Here is a 16,705-nt window from a genome sequence, read left to right as displayed (position 1 = left end):
ATTCACGAGTATTAATATCATCAAAAATAAATTAGTAGCAATATTTTATGTTTCTCTTTTACTTTCTTGTTCCAATCTTATGTATTTACAAGTATCAATATCATCCGATTTCAACAACTTTTAGCTCGCAATCTACAAAGTAAAAATGAGGAGAGCCATTTTTACTTCGAAATGCACTAATAGATCATATATGCATTACGAAAATCATTTTATGGAATAATATGATATTTTGTTTGAGGTTCAATATTAATTAGTTAATTTTATTTAAATTTTTATAGGATATTTTCTTTATTAATATTATTGTATTATGTTTATATATGTTCTAGTTATTTACAAAAGTTTTATGAATTCAAATTAGCTATGAAAAATATACGGTTCATGTTATAAAATACAAATAGTTTTGAAGTTGAGTTTGAAGTTTTGGTTTTGGAGAAAAACACCTTTAAACTTCAAATATAAAGTTTTGGAAACTTCAAAATAGAGTTCTTTTTGGAGATGCTCTAAGAATGAAATGGTTGCTGCATACACGGGTAGTGTCGCTCCAGTGATTGATACCGATAATATCATTGAACTCACCGCTCAATTGTCCGAGTTAGATATGCTTCCTCCGCTAGCAGGCGTCCCCCTGGCCGTCCATGCAAGAAACGTTTCCTATCTCGTGGCGAAGTTCATGTAAGTACTTTAAATAATTTATAATGTCTAATTTTATTATGGTTAATATGTTGTTTATTGAATTAATTATATAATTTGTATTGTTCAATAGATGAAGACCCCAAGAAGACGTACTGTATGTAGTCGTTGCAAAGGATGTGGTCACAATCGTGCGACATGCAAAATCCCTATCAATTAAGATGTCTTACTAATAAGAAAGGGATGTTCCCGGTGATGGAGATGTATGGAAAGAGGAAGGATAAAGAATTAAGTTTGTTAATACAAACAACTACTATATGTTTAATATCTAAAATGTGATTACCTATGTGGCGTGAGAGCTGTAGTTTTGATGGAATACCGGTTGTTAAATAAATAATGAAATCCCTTTCTATATTAGTCCTGCAATTCATATTTCCATAACGAGGGAATGTTATATATATCCGGTTAAGGTGTTGGTTGGGCCTCCAAAACTCTAATACGTTTAAAATTCATAGTACCCATACCCAACTAAAACTTCTTGTTGGATGTGATGCAATTTTTTTTTTTGTGATCCGATGATTTCTATCTAATCCAATGTATATAAAAAAAAAATATAGCGAGTTTAATTAATGACGACTCTCATTAAGAATAAATAAACTATAATGTAGGAATTAATAATTCATATTTCGAAATAAACATGATTATAGGTTCCTTAATTCCTAACCTAATATGACAATACGACAAAACGTAAATCATATAATTAGACTACTCAAGGGAGGTATTTCCAAGTCAGGCGTGTGTCTGACTAATAACATATGCTTCTGTTTTGTTTGCGTGTAGTAAAATATTTTTGTCATATGCTTCAGAATTTGAATCTCATCATGATATCCATACTAGAGTAGCCAGCTAAGATGTTTATTTTATTTGCATATATGGAAAATTTTGATCTTATCTGCATACTTGTTTACTTTCTTTGCATATATATCCAGGAAAACCCAATACTATTTCCTCACACACCTCAACAACTAAAGTCTCTCTTTTTAAGATGTCGACACCTCTGTGTGTGAGTTTATATCATGGAGCATGGCAGCGTAATGACGACGGTTATTGGATTTTCCAGAGAAAGCCGAGCGATCTCAGGTATATGGTGTTGGTCGAACCGACCGAGAGTTTCGAAGATTTGGAAACTATATCCGAGATCGTTATAAACTAAAGCCTGAAACACCCTTGCCGATGGCTTACCACCCCCGGAATGGATGCTTGAACCAGATGGGACTCGCAGGCCACCAACTACTGTGAGTACAACCTCCGAAGTAGAAGCTATGATGCATCTCCGCTTATGGTTCACAGATCTCAAACTTTGCATTTCATCTGGACATAAAATAAATCGAAATAAAATGCTTGGAGTCAATGGCTTTGATGGCTCCATGAGAACTAGCCGTTAGGCTGATTTGTTGCCTTTGGAGTAGACTGATCTTGTATCTTGATATCTTGGAGAAGTATCCACGAAATAGGAGTCTCTGGCTGCTGATTAAACTCTTAAGGATCTTGATTTCTTCTGGTTCAAAGGAATAGAGTCGTTAGTCCTTGCTCATTAAGTGGAGACAACTTTCCTTGAATGCATATGGTGTGGCCGGATATGGAAAGTAGATGGTAAGGAGAATCCGCCTGATCCTCTGGGTGCTGGTGCATCTATGGACGTCTTGGGTGTCTTCTCAATGGTCTAGAGTATCTCCTGGTTTCCATGGATAGGCTTGGGTCAGACCAAATCGAGTTGGTTGGAAACTTTCCCAAATTGATGTCGGTTTGGCCGGTTTTAGGAAATTGATTGCATCTTGGTTTTCCCTTGACCAATTCTTCTGATTTCGGGCTTCCTGGAAAGATAAGACACTACTCTTGAAGCCCATGCTTGAATCTGTAGAAGTCCGCTTCATGGTTGGGTTGAAATCCTCTTCTAAAGGCTGATACTCGCAACTGAACGGGCTGGGAAACCTCCAACTTATAAAATTCATAACTTCTTCCTCCGTGAAGATTTTCTTGTAATTCCAAGCTCCAGTGATGAATGGTTGAGCTGGCCTTCTGTTAAAATTTGTTTCATGCCAAACTTCCTTATGGTTGTTAAGATTAGGGCTGTTCAACATGGTAAAACCGAACCGTACCAAACCGAACCGAACCGAAATAGACAATATGGTTTGGTTTTGGTATATACCATATAAACCGAATGGATATAATTTTATAAAAACCGTAGGATTTGGATATGGTTTGGTATATAACCGATTAAACCGAATAAACCGAACAAAACCGATTAAAAGTAGAAACACGTAAATATGTATCTATTTTATAACAATACATGAAAATCTATTTGTTACATAAGTTAAATTTGTGTTAATAACTATTACTATAATTTTATAGTAATAAAGAGCCTTAATTTGTAAAACACTTGAACTATAATTAAATAACAATACATCGCAATTCAGACATCTTATTTTCTAAGTCTTCTTTTGATTTTTTTGCTTTATTTTAGTCTTCATTAAATTAATATGAAGATTATAAATTTGATGGACAATAATTAATGGAAAATTTTTACAACTTTTTTCTTATCTGTAAACAAACAGAGTTTCGTGTTCAATTGAAAAAACATGACTTTAATAAACAATATATAGGGAAGAGTGAAAATTTTTTTTTTTTCATATTTCTGTTTTGTTTCATATTTTTATTTTCAAAATTTCATGCTTTGATTTTAGTTATAGATTTGATTATTTTATTTGATGGTAGAAGCATTTTTACTTTTTTGTTCATTTATTGAACATGTAATATATTTTTAATAAATGACTATATTGCCAATATGACTCTAAAATTCATATAATATGATCTCAAACTAAATAATTATGTTTTTTGGTATAAAACCGAATAAACCGAAAACCGACGGTATATAAACCGAACCGAACCGAAGTAAATATGGATTTAGAACGGTAGTTATATTTTACTAACCGAAATACCGAAAACCGAAAAAAACTGAACCGAAACCGAACCGATATCCGGATTGAACACCCCTAGTTAAGATGCACTTCTTTGAATGACCCTTGGTCGCGGGTAGCTCTATTGAGGCAGTTGTGGCAGTTGTTGCTTATCTGGCTGAGCTTCGGTTCAGGTACGGTTTCTGTGCCTGTAACATTCCCTCCCCCTTGAAAAGGTTTCGACCTCGAAACTGTATAACCTGCACCAAGATAGAGCAAGTCAGCTTTTATCCTCTTTTGGGAGTCTAAGGACTTACCTTGGTTGGATTTTGATTTAGTGACGCATGGTGCATCTGGTGGTTCTTCTTTGAACAGATAGGATAGGATAATCCCTCTGGTCCGGCCTGGTGTGAATTTAGCCTTGGAAATATCTCCAGAATTTTCAGCGTTTGTTCCTGTCATAAACTCAACTTCTTTGGCAAAAGACAAGTGTGTTATGGCAGTCATGGGATATTCAACATATAAATCGGTTTGATGAGTTCCAATTTCAGTAGATGAAAAAATTTCTTGCTTCTTGTCTAAGTGGGATCTAAGACAAGGATTATGTTCTACATAATTTTCTAAGCATCCTAGTCTTTCTTCAAACTTATCCGGGCATAATAAATCAGTATGCATAATATCCAAATAATTGATTATCAAACAAAGGATAGTTGCACTTACCTGATTTGGAAGCTTGATTGGTGCATCCAATGGCACGGCCAGTCTGTTTGGTGACTGGTCTGGGGGTTCTTCCTGAAGTAAGATGCTACTGGTCGTAGTGCCATCTTTTCCAGAGAGGTGTTTAAGCAAAGATGGCTCTTTTGGTGGTGCCTTGTCATCTCTCTTTAAAATCACCTTCTTTTGCTTCATAGGTCCTTTGCTAAATGATATACCTGTGTCACGCCTTTTGGGACTAGACAAGCATATCATGGTAGCCTTGGAAGAATCATAAACAGAGCACACTAATTTATTTAAATTATTTTGTACCTCCTCATGTGCTTGGACCGAAACATCTACTAGTTTCAATGGATTTCTAGTGGCTGGTTTAAGTCCTTCTTGTGCGTCTGGTTCAGGGATGATTTCTTCTTGTTTTAACCTTGAAACCACGTCCTCCTGGTCCTTATTTAGACCTGCATAATCAGCCTTTGGGCAAGACAAGTGCATTATACCAGAAGTAGGAAATTTACATACTAAGTGAGATATAACTTCACTAGTTGAATCCAAGTTAACTTCTAGTGAATTAGAAGTCACTGCTAGCCTAGTTGGACAGGTTACAGCAAAGTGGCCTTTCTCATGACACCTATAGCAAATGAATTCTACTGGTTTTGAAGATTTAGAAGACTTACTTGGTTTCTTCTTCTCATGGAACTTAGGCAATGGCTTTGTACTTAGCTCTCGAGTTTTGGCTTGTGGAGTTGGAACTCCTTGCACGGCACTGGCCCTTGCTGCTGTTGTATGCTCGGTTGCTCCCTTGATGATGAGTGTAGACTCCTGGTGTAGCTTTAGGTTGTGAGCATTTTTGAGCTTAGCCTTTCGATTTGGCCTTTTTGCCAATATCAGCTGCCTTGGTTCAAGATTAGTATAGACCCGTATCTGATTCAACAGCTCATCTCCAGCTCCTTTCACATATTCTTCATACAAGAGTTCTTTCATTTCTTGCCAAGTAGCTTCTGGTTCATCATAGGCAAGTCGCCAGTAAGCATCTTGTTCCCACTTTCTAAAGGCATCTTCAGTGAGAGTGTCTTCGGCAATGGCTGTCTTATCCTCTTCATGGACTTGGTTAGAATCAAACCAATGTTCCATATCTTTCTCCCAGCACAAGTATGCTTCTGGTCCTTGATGATGGCCTGCAAAGATGACGTAACCAAGTTGATCATCATTTCTTCCAGCCTCACTTAAGGCCTCTTCTTCTTCAGCAATGTCTTGTTGAGAGTCTGGCTTTCCTCCATAGTTTCCCTCAGAGTTTCCTACACTGGTTTGTGAGCCAGTTTCGTCTTGGTACTCATCCTCCTGGTCAGAGTAAGGTACTTCACACCAGGGTATGCCTTCAGCATGAGACTCGTCTCCAACTTCTTCTTTAACAGATTGGAAACTTGCTTCTCCTCCATCAACATCTTCATAGACTTCTTCCGTTTTAGAGAAATTTTCCTCATGCTCATTTGCCTCTTCTAAACTGATTTCAGAATCAGCTTCCTCTTGCCATGAGCCTTCCTGGTCAGCTTCAGGATCATCACCTTCTGTCTCTTCTCCATGGCATTCATCTCCTTTATTGAAACTGATATTTGATTCAGTTTCTCCCTCATACTCTCCTTGGTAGCTGGTATCTCCATGTGAGTAATCAGGTGGCTCTGGTTCAGGATATGCTTCAGCAGGATCGTCTCCATACTCTGACATAGAGTAGTTATCATCAGAACATGACCCATCACAGCCATCCTCTTCATCGGACCAAGCTTGGTCGGCTTCATCAAGATCGGAGCCTTGGCTTGATTCATAAGAACTCTCTTCCTCAAAGTAATCTGCCATGGCGTCTCCCCTTATTGGTACCTTTCAAAAACAGAGAATAAGAGTATTAAGTCGTGGCTTAACAAAAGAAAGAAGAAGAATAAGAAACAAAAAAAAGATGGAAACCTGTATACTTTTTTTTTTTGAAAGTTTTGAAACAAATGGAAAATTAACTCCTATATTTTTTTTTGGTTAACTTTATCAAGCAAATCTCGAAATCTATAAATATTTATTTTGGTTTTCAATTTAAAAGAAACAAAACAAGAAAAAAAAAGATTTTATGCTTGATGCAAATAAACCGAAAAAGGAAACTGGAGCTAGACAACTTAATACAAACAAGGGAAATTTTTTTTTGAGTTTTCAAAATGAATCAAACAAGATAATGAGGTATCCTTTTCGTGCCTATCTCTGGTTTTAAAACCAAGAACAAGCAATTCAAAATCGGACAGAAAATGCAACACTATGAATTTTTTTTTTTTATTGATTTTAATTGGTGAACAAATGCAATAAGATATGATGCAAGGATAAGATATCACCAGATTCAGGAGCTTGAGCTCTGATACCAAATGTTGCAGGCTGGGATTCAGACTACACGGATGGCTTGACTGAGGTTTGGTTTTTGATCGGTTTGGACAGATAGGACGGACGGACGATCGGCTAGGCGGCTGCGATGGAGGATTAGACCGGCTGATTTGTATCTGAAACAAAAGATGAACTTTTTTATGAGTTTTTATGGATTTATATGAAGAACATAAAACAAACTATATGACAAATGATGAACTGAAGCAAATATGATTTTTATGGATTTTTATGATTCAAAACTAAATGATATGGAAATTGAAAACAAATCAAATAAGAAGGATAGAAAGATGGATGATGGGATCTTTGTTGCTGGACGTGTGTCTCTCTCAACAAGGATCAGTGGTTGGTTAGATGACTGAAGATGGATTCCGGCTTGCTTGATATGTATCTCTTCCAAGCTGGATCGATGGATGGAGTGGATAGATGGATATGGATTGACTCTCTCAATCAATGGACGAACAGATGGTCTTGAATCACACAAGGCTCTCTGGACGTGTCTTCTTTAGGACTTAGTGAATCACACACAAAGAACTAGAGAAAGAACAACAAAGAATACACAACTTTGTTTTAAAAGAAAACGATTTCTTATTACTTCAAAAATGATCAAGGGTGCTTTACAATGAAACAAAGACTAGAGCTTTATAGGCTCGACCAAGGACTCTCTAACAGTCTGAAAATGAACTAAGGAAAGAAAATAAATCGAAATAAAATGCTTGGAGTCAATGGCTTTGATGGCTCCATGAGAACTAGCCGTTAGGCTGATTTGTTGCCTTTGGAGTAGACTGATCTTGTATGTTGATATCTTGGAGAAGTATCCACGAAATAGGAGTCTCTGGCTGCTGATTAAACTCTTAAGGATCTTGGTTTCTTCTGGTTCAAAGGAATAGAGCCGTTGGTCCTTGCTCATTAAGTGGAGACAACTTTCCTTGAATGCATATGGTGTGGCCGGATATGGAAAGTAGATGGTAAGGAGAATCTGCCTGATCCTCTGGGTGCTGGTGCATTTATGGACGTCTTGGGTGTCTTCTGAATGGTCTAGAGTATCTCCTGGATTCCATGGATAGGCTTGGGTCAGACCAAATCGAGTTGGTTGGAAACTTTCCCAAATTGATGTCGGATTGGCCGATTTTAGGAAATTGATTGCATCTTGGTTTTCCCTTGACCAATTCTTCTGATTTCGGGCTTCCTGGAAATCTAAGACACTACTCTTGAAGCCCATGCTTGAATCTGTAGAAGGCCGCTTCATGGTTGGGTTGAAATCCTCTTCTAAAGGCTGATACTCGCAACTGAACGGGCTGGGAAACCTCCAACTTATAAAATTCATAACTTCTTCCTCCGTGAAGATTTTCTTGTAATTCCAAGCTCCAGTGATGAATGGTTGAGCTGGCCTTCTGTTAAAATTTGTTTCATGCCAAACTTCCTTATGGTTGTTAAGATGCACTTCTTTGAATGACCCTTGGTCGCGGGTAGCTCTATTGAGGCAGTTGTGGCAGTTGTTGCTTATCTGGCTGAGCTTCGGTTCAGGTATGGTTTCTGTGCCTGTAACAGTTTCACTGGTTCATACCTATAATTTTGCATATACGGAACTCGAATAATCAATTATGTAAGAGTGAAGCATACATAACATACTAATATCAATAATTATACTCTACGAAAACAAAATAGTCAGTTCTCAAACATCGCATTCGTCTTAAATCATTACTTAAAAACAGAGTCTAATATAACAAATTCTACAAATTCAATGCATAAACAACAAACTAGAGTTTCATGTGGAACTCATAGAGCATAACAGCGACCCTTTGCGCCTCAGAAGCTAAGATATGGGGTGCGATACAACGACATGTTTTGATTCCAGAGAGATAATGTGTTTGCATTAGCAAAACCGACGCTAACAAAGAATATGCTGATATGATGTTCCGCGGAACGGTTTTTGCTCTTTCAACAACCATTGGTATCAGTTGAGATTTTGAAATTCGCAGCCCATCTTGTTTCATTAGGTAAGGAAACATCTCTGATATTGGTTTAAGTTTAGAACTCATCAAAGCTTCACTCCCTTAGCGAGGTGTTGCAATCAAAAACTGTAATGATCCAAGAGGAAGCATCCACACACAAGCCGACCCAGTGTTTCTTATCCAGATTAAAAGGAAAGTAGAAACGATAATGATCAGGATGATGGTCCATCACCTCTCCAAACACTTCTAGCAGACCCTTTGTAAACATATATGTGTTTCCTTTTCCGGTATTTTGGAGAATTTGGAGTAATTCCTAGACACAGAGGCAACGAACTTGGTATAAAAAATACCAAGTTTTTTCCCCCGACCGAAAGAGACTGCTTAGCATATGACAAGCTAAGATGCTTCATGAGTATATCCATCACCTACAAAGAATTATATTAATAGGTGGATCAATTTTTAATGATAACAAAGAAGATTATACTACCTTTGAAGAGTATGGCATGTATTTATTATTAACCTTTCAAAGATCGAAAAAGGGGGGGATCACTTAATTTTATTTTTCTGCTTTCCCGACTGACACAATATTTTTTATCATTAGATCTATCATTAAAATTTTGTCTATACTGATAGAAGTTTTTTCTTATTTTTTTAGTATTTCATCAAACTTGAAATTAAAATAAATAAAACTACAAAAAGTAACTATTATTATACTATTAATTAATAATTATATATACGATATATATTAATATAGATATATTAAAACCTTATATATATATAGAAACAGTAATATATATGTAAACTAATAATAGGATTTTTTAACGAATGCAATTAAGAATGACAAGATCGACACAAGAAAAGGATGTCTAAAATTCCTTTTCTTGTGTCGAAGACTCGCAAGACAAGTAATACTCCCTATAGTCCCTAAAATTTGTTATTTCGCCAATTTCTAGTTTCCTTTTTTCTGCGCTTGCTCTGCAAAATCCGATCCAATTTATCGTAATCGATTAGTTAACATGTTGGTTAACCGTATTCTGAAACACGGAAAAAAATTATTGGCTTATCAAATTATCTATCGAGCCTTGAAAAAGATTCAACAAAAGACAGAAACAAATCTCTATTCGACATTGTCAATAATGTCTTTGTTTGAAACTTGACGCCCTTCGAGATGAATTTAACACTAGTATGTATAACTATATATTAATGACACAACTAGATCTTAATATATCTGGATAGAAATAAGATAATCGAATAACTTACAAATGGGATTTCAGCTTCTGGGCAAGTTTAGTATAATTTTGTGTATATTCCCAAGAAACATTTTTGCCATACACAACCATTTGGGATTCCCTTGCTCTATTTAATATATCTGGACTACACTGGAAAACATCAACGAGGCCATGGGTAACTGTTTTTTGTCTTTTGCCTCTCTTGCATTCTTGTAAATCAAAAGGATTATCTTTTTCTACTGCGACTTGTTCAGCAGCCGACCCGTTCACCAGGTCATCATTGTTATCTTCCTGGGACAAACCAAGGGAGAACGACAGAATCTCAATAACAGGGAACAATTCCATCTCAGACATCTAAAACGATAAGTCCTAGTGTTATAATTTTAACCACCAAACTAACAAAACTAAAACTACTATGGATTTTACATTTTGTACATGCTCTGCCGAAGTAAACAGAAGCAAAGTTGAATCAAGAAAGTTTTGTAGTCGCAAACTCTTTCGACGTTGTGGGAGCTTAACCTGACTGCCTTCTTCGACCGTTTCTGGTTCTTGAGAGGATATACCGTCAGTGTGATCCTGTTGTTCTTCCTGTGCCAAACCAAGCGAGAATGATGGATTCTCAAAAAATGGGAATGGATCCCTCAGGGCCAACTAAATAATATAAGTCTTAATGCCAAGAAAAACCATTCGGTCTAGAACAGAGTGAAGTTTAACAGAAAATATACAAAAAATAATTTACCTCTAAACTTTCGGTTCGGAGACTTTGGGTAGATACCTGGAAAAATAGGCACTATGTTAATATCCAAAGCTATAATACCATAACTTAATTGTAACATTTACTATCATTAACTGGGGACGAAACTTTACCGTCTTTGACGCTGGAAGATGTTCCATTTGATTTTCCAAAGATGTGACATTGGGAGGGGGAGTTAATCCAGATATATCAGACCACAAACCTCTGGTTGGAGAATCCTATTACCCAAACATGTTGCATTAATATAGAACTTTGACAAATATTTCGAAAGTTTAATTACTCATATGAGTAAAGCTAAAACAAATTCAAAGAGTGGATAAGTAATGCAAAACGTATGCTTACATGTATATTACTCTCCGGAAAATGTGGTGGTTCATCCTGAACAAATGTTTTCTCACTTGGTTGAACCAATATTTCACACGATATTTAGCTCAATAAAAACCGAAATTAATAAAATAAGCATACAATATCCAAAATGTCAAACGTTTCTGGGATATATATTATAAACCCGGATAACTAAACTATTGTTTTGTATTACTTTCTTGACCAAATATTCGAGCGTCGAATATTAATGCGGAAAATATCACTCTAACACAATGTATGAACATTTAACATTGTGTTTGAAATTTATTTTTTAGATGGTTTTAGAGAACTTACAGTTTCGGTATCATTGGACGTCGGGTTAGAGTTGTTCAAGTCTTGCACTGATGATGGCTGTGACTTTGAATTGATAACGGGATCCTGATGTTGATTCTTAAGCATGGTTTCAATACTTTGGATGATATCTCCCTTAATCTGAAATAGTTTTTGCTCTAACATTGGAACCATGACAGACTCTATCATTGACTTGATCTTATTCTCTACAAGCGTTCAAACCCGAGACTCCATTGAGGCGAATTCCTGAGTAGCAACTTTGACTGTTTCATTTAGATTCTTTATCGTTTCATGAAATCGAGAAATTTCTGGCTTCATTTTGTCATACAGAAGCGTAGCAAACTTCGGGTCCGAGACAGTTTCAGGACCCACCGCTTTCTTACCAGCTTTTGTTTCTCTCTTCTTACCCTTTCCCTTACCACCCATATGTTCAACATCAGCCATGGTTAAACCCCTCTTGAACATCAAATTGTTGAAATTATGTTTTTCGGAGTGTAAATGCAAAACGTTTTCAACCTTTGGATCGGTTTCCACGTCGGAGTAATCCTCGTATTCACTGTCCACAGGATGGGAAGAATTGTCTTCGATGATACATTTCACAGGTACCTAAATCCATTATCAATATTACTTTGAAAAATAAACTTTAATAAAATGTTTAAACTACTATATATAAAGAATGATCCGGGTGGATTTGGTTGTACCTCACATTTCTGATCAACATCCCTAGCATGTCAAGGGCTCAATGTCAGTTGCTTATTACGCTTTTCATGAAGATCATCGTCTTCCCTATCTGAGTCTGACTCGGAAGAAGAAGAAGAAGAAGAACCAGCTTTTGCACTGTAACACCCCCGAACCGTCCTAATCATAGGTCGACCCACCGGCCAACAATCAAACAAGAACATGACCGACGGATGAACCACACCAAGGGTTGGAGATGAAAGGCCAACCGGCCAGCCAACAATCAAACAAGAACATGACTGACCGTCCAACCTAACACCATGGTCCGGAAGCGCTACGTGACGGGCTAGGGACGATCCGGTCAGAGTCACAAACTTTACTCCACGACCTAGACCAGTTCATCCCCTAACTCGTCTCGTTGCGTCAAGGCATAAGGCTTTGCAACCCGTACCTAGACTTAGCGTTTTCCGTTAGATTAAGGCCTAAGGCTTTTCAACCCGTACCTCGACCTAACGTTGTGTTTGACCGGACTAGTAAAATATCAGAGTACTCATGAAGCGCATATAAAAACAATTTCTTTATTGGTTCAAGAAATATTCATACATTGAATAATTCAAGACTGTGCACAGTCTAATGCCAAATCGAGTCAACATAACACAATTCACAATACCGTTTACAAAAGGCATGAAAATCTACACCAGCGGTCCTAACGTCCAGCACCAAGCTATCTGATCATCCTTACCTAAAGCGACCTGCAAAAGGACAACGAAGTTGGATGAGTAATCAAGTATTACTCAGTGAGCTGGCGGCCTCTACCCGCAACCTAGACTCTAACCTAGACAACCCAAAATAACAATCAATATAGCCCTAGCATGCAATATAAGCTAAGGCTAAGCAAACCGTTACTAAGTTACACTTGGCCTCCTGCCATGATCTAGCTTCAAGTAACGGGAACCTGCATTAAAACAAGTCAACAAGCAATCCCTAGTTAACCATATATACACTTAGACTATACAAGTATCATTAGCCGATCGACCAACAATCAAACATGAACATGATCGGCAAACCAATGATACCGCATAGCTTTAATATCCACCACCCTTCACAAGCAATCACTCAAACACATACAGGTCAACGTCAGGCCTACAATAACCAAATACACACCAAGCCTAATCTGGTACCTAAACCAGACTTAGGACTTAATGTCAGAACCTGCAAGCAAATCAATCAACCACAATCACAATAATAACTATGAGTATCGACGACTCTATCTAACACATAACACCGTATATCGGTGCTACACTAACTCGAGGATTCCATAACCCTCTACGACACACTGACACAACACTCTAACATGGGCCCTGGTGACTTCGTGTTCCTCCTCTCTATCGGCAATATCTTATCTCCCTACCACAAAGGCCAGAAGAAAGAACTTTCAACCGATTGCGCCCCACAATCCTTCGGGTCACTGCCACATTACACCGTCTTGTAATCACTCAGCCATAGGCCATGACCCGTCTATCTGAGTCTTCCTGATCCAGCGAATAAGAGGTTTCCTTGAACCCGCTGAATACGAGGGCGAGGAAACACTATTCAACCCCCAAACATGCCTAGCATGGGCGGGTTTCGCACTTGCTGTCGGCATAACACTAGACACACAATCTCTAGGAAAGACCTAAGGGACAAGACTCCTATCCAAAACTACACAATACTTAGGAGTCTACTAACCACTAATACTCGTAGTCCTGCCTATATGGCATATGACCCGTAGTACCAACATCACAACTTGGAGATCGGTCTATATGGCCAAAGATCCCTAAACAACAACATTATCACTAAACAACTCAACCAGTTAGTCACTCCCTTATCAAGAGATGACTAACCTCAATCAACAAGATTAATTAAACGAGCAAGCATTTAATTAAAACTACTCAATCAATCTACTCAATCAAACCGTTACCCAAATAGTTCGGCCTCCTGCTACGACACTATCTTTAAAGATAACGGGAACCTGCACTCAACCATATCAACACGCAAGAATAGAAAACATGATGCCTCCTAGTCCTAGTCAGGTTATTATCTCAGTCTTAATTACACTTCTTCTCAGCTTATCTCTTGTTAAACTGAGTCCGGTTAAATAAATAACCCTAAGGAATCTGTCATGCAACAGCGTGAGCATTCTACTCTATATGAGACTCGATCTTCTCTAAGTTCCAAGTGGAACTCACAAAACTACCCTAAATTCCAAGTGAAATTCAAACAAGCAAACTCACAAAAGTACCCTAAATTCCAAGTGGAATTCAAACAAGCCAACTGATAGTGTTCTAGGCGAGAAGCAGCTGGTTGATCGGAGAGGACTTGGCCAAAACCCAAGATGAACGTCTCGACTAGACTGGACTGAACTGGTCTCAACTTGGACAGAACTTCGGCTTCATAATGTAGACATTGAAAGGTCTGGACGGACTGATCTGAACTCGAGCAGAATCTCCTTTAGCTGCTGGACAGTTCTTCGGACTTCCCGGCGGAATATCGAGCAGAACTTCGACTGATCTGAACCCGTGGACCTGATCTAACTCTGGATATCACCTCCACTTGATCATCACAGAATATGACTGTCTTGGACGGACAGCTATGGACAGAGCTTCCGCATCACAATCGTAAAAAAGCGACAATTGGACGGAACTGGCCGTCTCGGTGGAGTATCGGTCTTCATAGGAGATAGCAACCAATCAGCTTCAGGTTGGTGGCAGCCCGTGTGTCCCTTCGCATGGCTCCAGACGCATGCGCAGCGGCACCTCGTGCTCCACATGTCTGTCTGGCTGCATGTCCAGAACACATGCAGAACGCCACCACTCCTCCCAGATGTCAGGCTGTATGACTATAACTCATGCAAGGCGCCACAGCAGCACACACATGTCGATCAGCATGCTTCGGTTGCATGCGTGGAGACACCTCGTGCTTGGTCGGTCCACCTCGTGCTTCTACATGTCAGGTTGCATGTACAGCTTCCATGCACGGCGACACCTCGAGCTTCTGGAGACACTCAGCTTGTTAGATGGTTGACACCACGTTCTGAACCCATGCAATGAGCTTCTCGGTCCATTGGCCTGATTTCGGTTCTTCCGGTAAATTTCTAATCCGCGATTAACCCCAAATATTTTTATGCTCCAGTTCAGATGAGTTTAATACTTTTAATAAACTCTAATTGATCTCTGAACTTGAGAGAAAATATTTCTCGATCCTTCGGCTTCATCGAAGACTTCATAATACTGAAATTATGGTTTTCGTCTAATTTCGGGTTTTCCCGTCGTGCTTTAATCCCGTCGTGCTTGCCTCCAAAACATCAATCTAAGAAATTGTCAAACCATGGCATAATGGCATACTTGAATCATGGTTCAAACAAGAACAATTTGATCGCCTGCAACTCGACCACCACAAAGATACTCGACCATTCTTTTTTTTCTTTTTTTTATTAACGGGTTTCTACATGCACAATCTCTGTTAGAGCCGGTACCGCCTCAACCATTACTAATTGCATAGCGTGTACAAAACCTTTAAGGGCGAAGGTGTTCTGACAAAGCGCTATCTCATATCTTTCCTTGATGCTCGTCATTAGCATATCAAACGCAAGTCTTCCCCAAGGAAACGAAAAGAATTCATTCAAATCTTTAATCATCTCTACATACTCTTTTGAAATCAAACGCAAGTCTTCCCCTAGTGATCACTACTCCTAACACAGTGGGAAACTCAGAAGATATAGCACCACGAAGAACCCACCCCTCTCTAAGGATCGGGTCACGAGTTGCTTCGCCTGTCACCGGAAAGCGAAAAGCTCCGGCAAGTGCCAGTGCAGCAAAAGCAGTAGGAAAACGCAAGGTCACTAAAGCACCAACCGCAAAAAGAGTTCCACGCAGCCCTTGCCATGGAGTTAGCCTTAAAAAGGTGAATGTAGCTCGCTCCCTAATGCCATCTCGTAAGAGATTGTGTTTGGAGAAAGAGCAGGCTGGCCCTAGCAACCCTGCTGCCCACACTCGCAGTAAGAATACGGTGCCAATACCGTCGATTAGGAGAAAGGAGGGGGATTTTCGGCCTCCTCTCCCTCCGCTTCCTTAGCTTTGTGTAGTTGGAATTGTCAAGGGATGGGGAACCCCTCGACAATTCGTCGGCTGAAGGATATCAATCGAACCTTCAAACCGGATATTCTGTTCCTCATGGAGACGAAACAGCAGGACACCTTCATCAAAGACAAGCTCCAGTCGTTAAACTTTCCGAATTATTTCTCTGTTCCACCAGTCGGACTTAGTGGTGGCCTATCGTTGTTTTGGCGAGACTCTGTTAATTTGGATGTACTTAAATCCTCCCCAAACATTATTGATGTTGAAATCAAACTAAAAGGCTCCGCCTCTTTTGTCTCTTTTATCTATGGTGCTCCTGAAATGGAAAATAGAGCAGCTTTTTGGGACAGTGTTTCTCAACTTGGCAGGGGAAGTGATATACCATGGCTCTTAACGGGGGACTTTAACGATATCCTTTGCAATGAAGAAAAAGCGGGAGGGCCTGCGCGTTGGGAAGGCTCCTTCACATCTTTTCGCTCCTTTGTGTCACAAAACGGGCTTTGGGATCTCAAGCATTCCGGCAATCATCTGTCGTGGCGTGGCACTCGCTATACTCACTTCATTAGATCACGGTTGGATAGAGCAATGGCCAATTGTGGGTGGGCTGAGGCTT

General features: G+C 38.9%; 2 protein-coding genes across 2 annotated transcripts; both read right to left on the bottom strand.

Moving 5' to 3' along the window:
- Window positions 1–4,714: 4,714 nt before the first annotated feature.
- Window positions 4,715–7,747, bottom strand: LOC117125997 (uncharacterized protein DDB_G0290685-like). Its single transcript, XM_033273165.1, has 2 exons — window positions 4,973–7,747; window positions 4,715–4,769 (listed from the first exon to the last, which is right to left on the bottom strand). Exons 1-2 carry the CDS (start codon window positions 6,147–6,149, stop codon window positions 4,765–4,767), a joined length of 1,182 nt encoding a protein of 393 aa, XP_033129056.1. The 5' UTR covers window positions 6,150–7,747; the 3' UTR covers window positions 4,715–4,764.
- A 632-nt stretch (window positions 7,748–8,379) lies between these two features.
- LOC103848045 lies at window positions 8,380–11,070 on the bottom strand. Its single transcript, XM_033273166.1, has 5 exons — window positions 10,988–11,070; window positions 10,759–10,863; window positions 10,631–10,666; window positions 10,318–10,542; window positions 8,380–10,182 (listed from the first exon to the last, which is right to left on the bottom strand). The coding sequence occupies exons 2-5, from the start codon at window positions 10,783–10,785 to the stop codon at window positions 9,919–9,921; spliced, it is 552 nt and encodes a 183-aa protein (XP_033129057.1). The 5' UTR covers window positions 10,786–10,863; window positions 10,988–11,070; the 3' UTR covers window positions 8,380–9,918.
- Between the last annotated feature and the right edge of the window lie 5,635 nt (window positions 11,071–16,705).

The sequence above is a fragment of the Brassica rapa genome, chromosome A06 (assembly GCF_000309985.2).
Source record: "Brassica rapa cultivar Chiifu-401-42 chromosome A06, CAAS_Brap_v3.01, whole genome shotgun sequence".
Lineage (NCBI taxonomy): Eukaryota > Viridiplantae > Streptophyta > Magnoliopsida > Brassicales > Brassicaceae > Brassica > Brassica rapa.
This window is presented reverse-complemented; position numbering and strand designations above follow the sequence as displayed.

Bases quoted from the DNA above. Each gene is read 5' to 3' on its own strand.
- LOC117125997 (XM_033273165.1), bottom strand. From the start codon at position 6,149: ATGGCAGATTACTTTGAGGAAGAGAGTTCTTATGAATCAAGCCAAGGC.
- LOC103848045 (XM_033273166.1), bottom strand. From the start codon at position 10,785: ATGGAACATCTTCCAGCGTCAAAGACG. The intron at 10,543-10,630 runs GTAAATTATTTT...TATATTATTTAG, and splicing joins TCCGAACCGAAAGTTTAGAG to TTGGCCCTGAGGGATCCATT. The intron at 10,183-10,317 runs GTAAAATCCATA...GGTTTGTCCCAG, and splicing joins CGGCAGAGCATGTACAAAAT to GAAGATAACAATGATGACCT.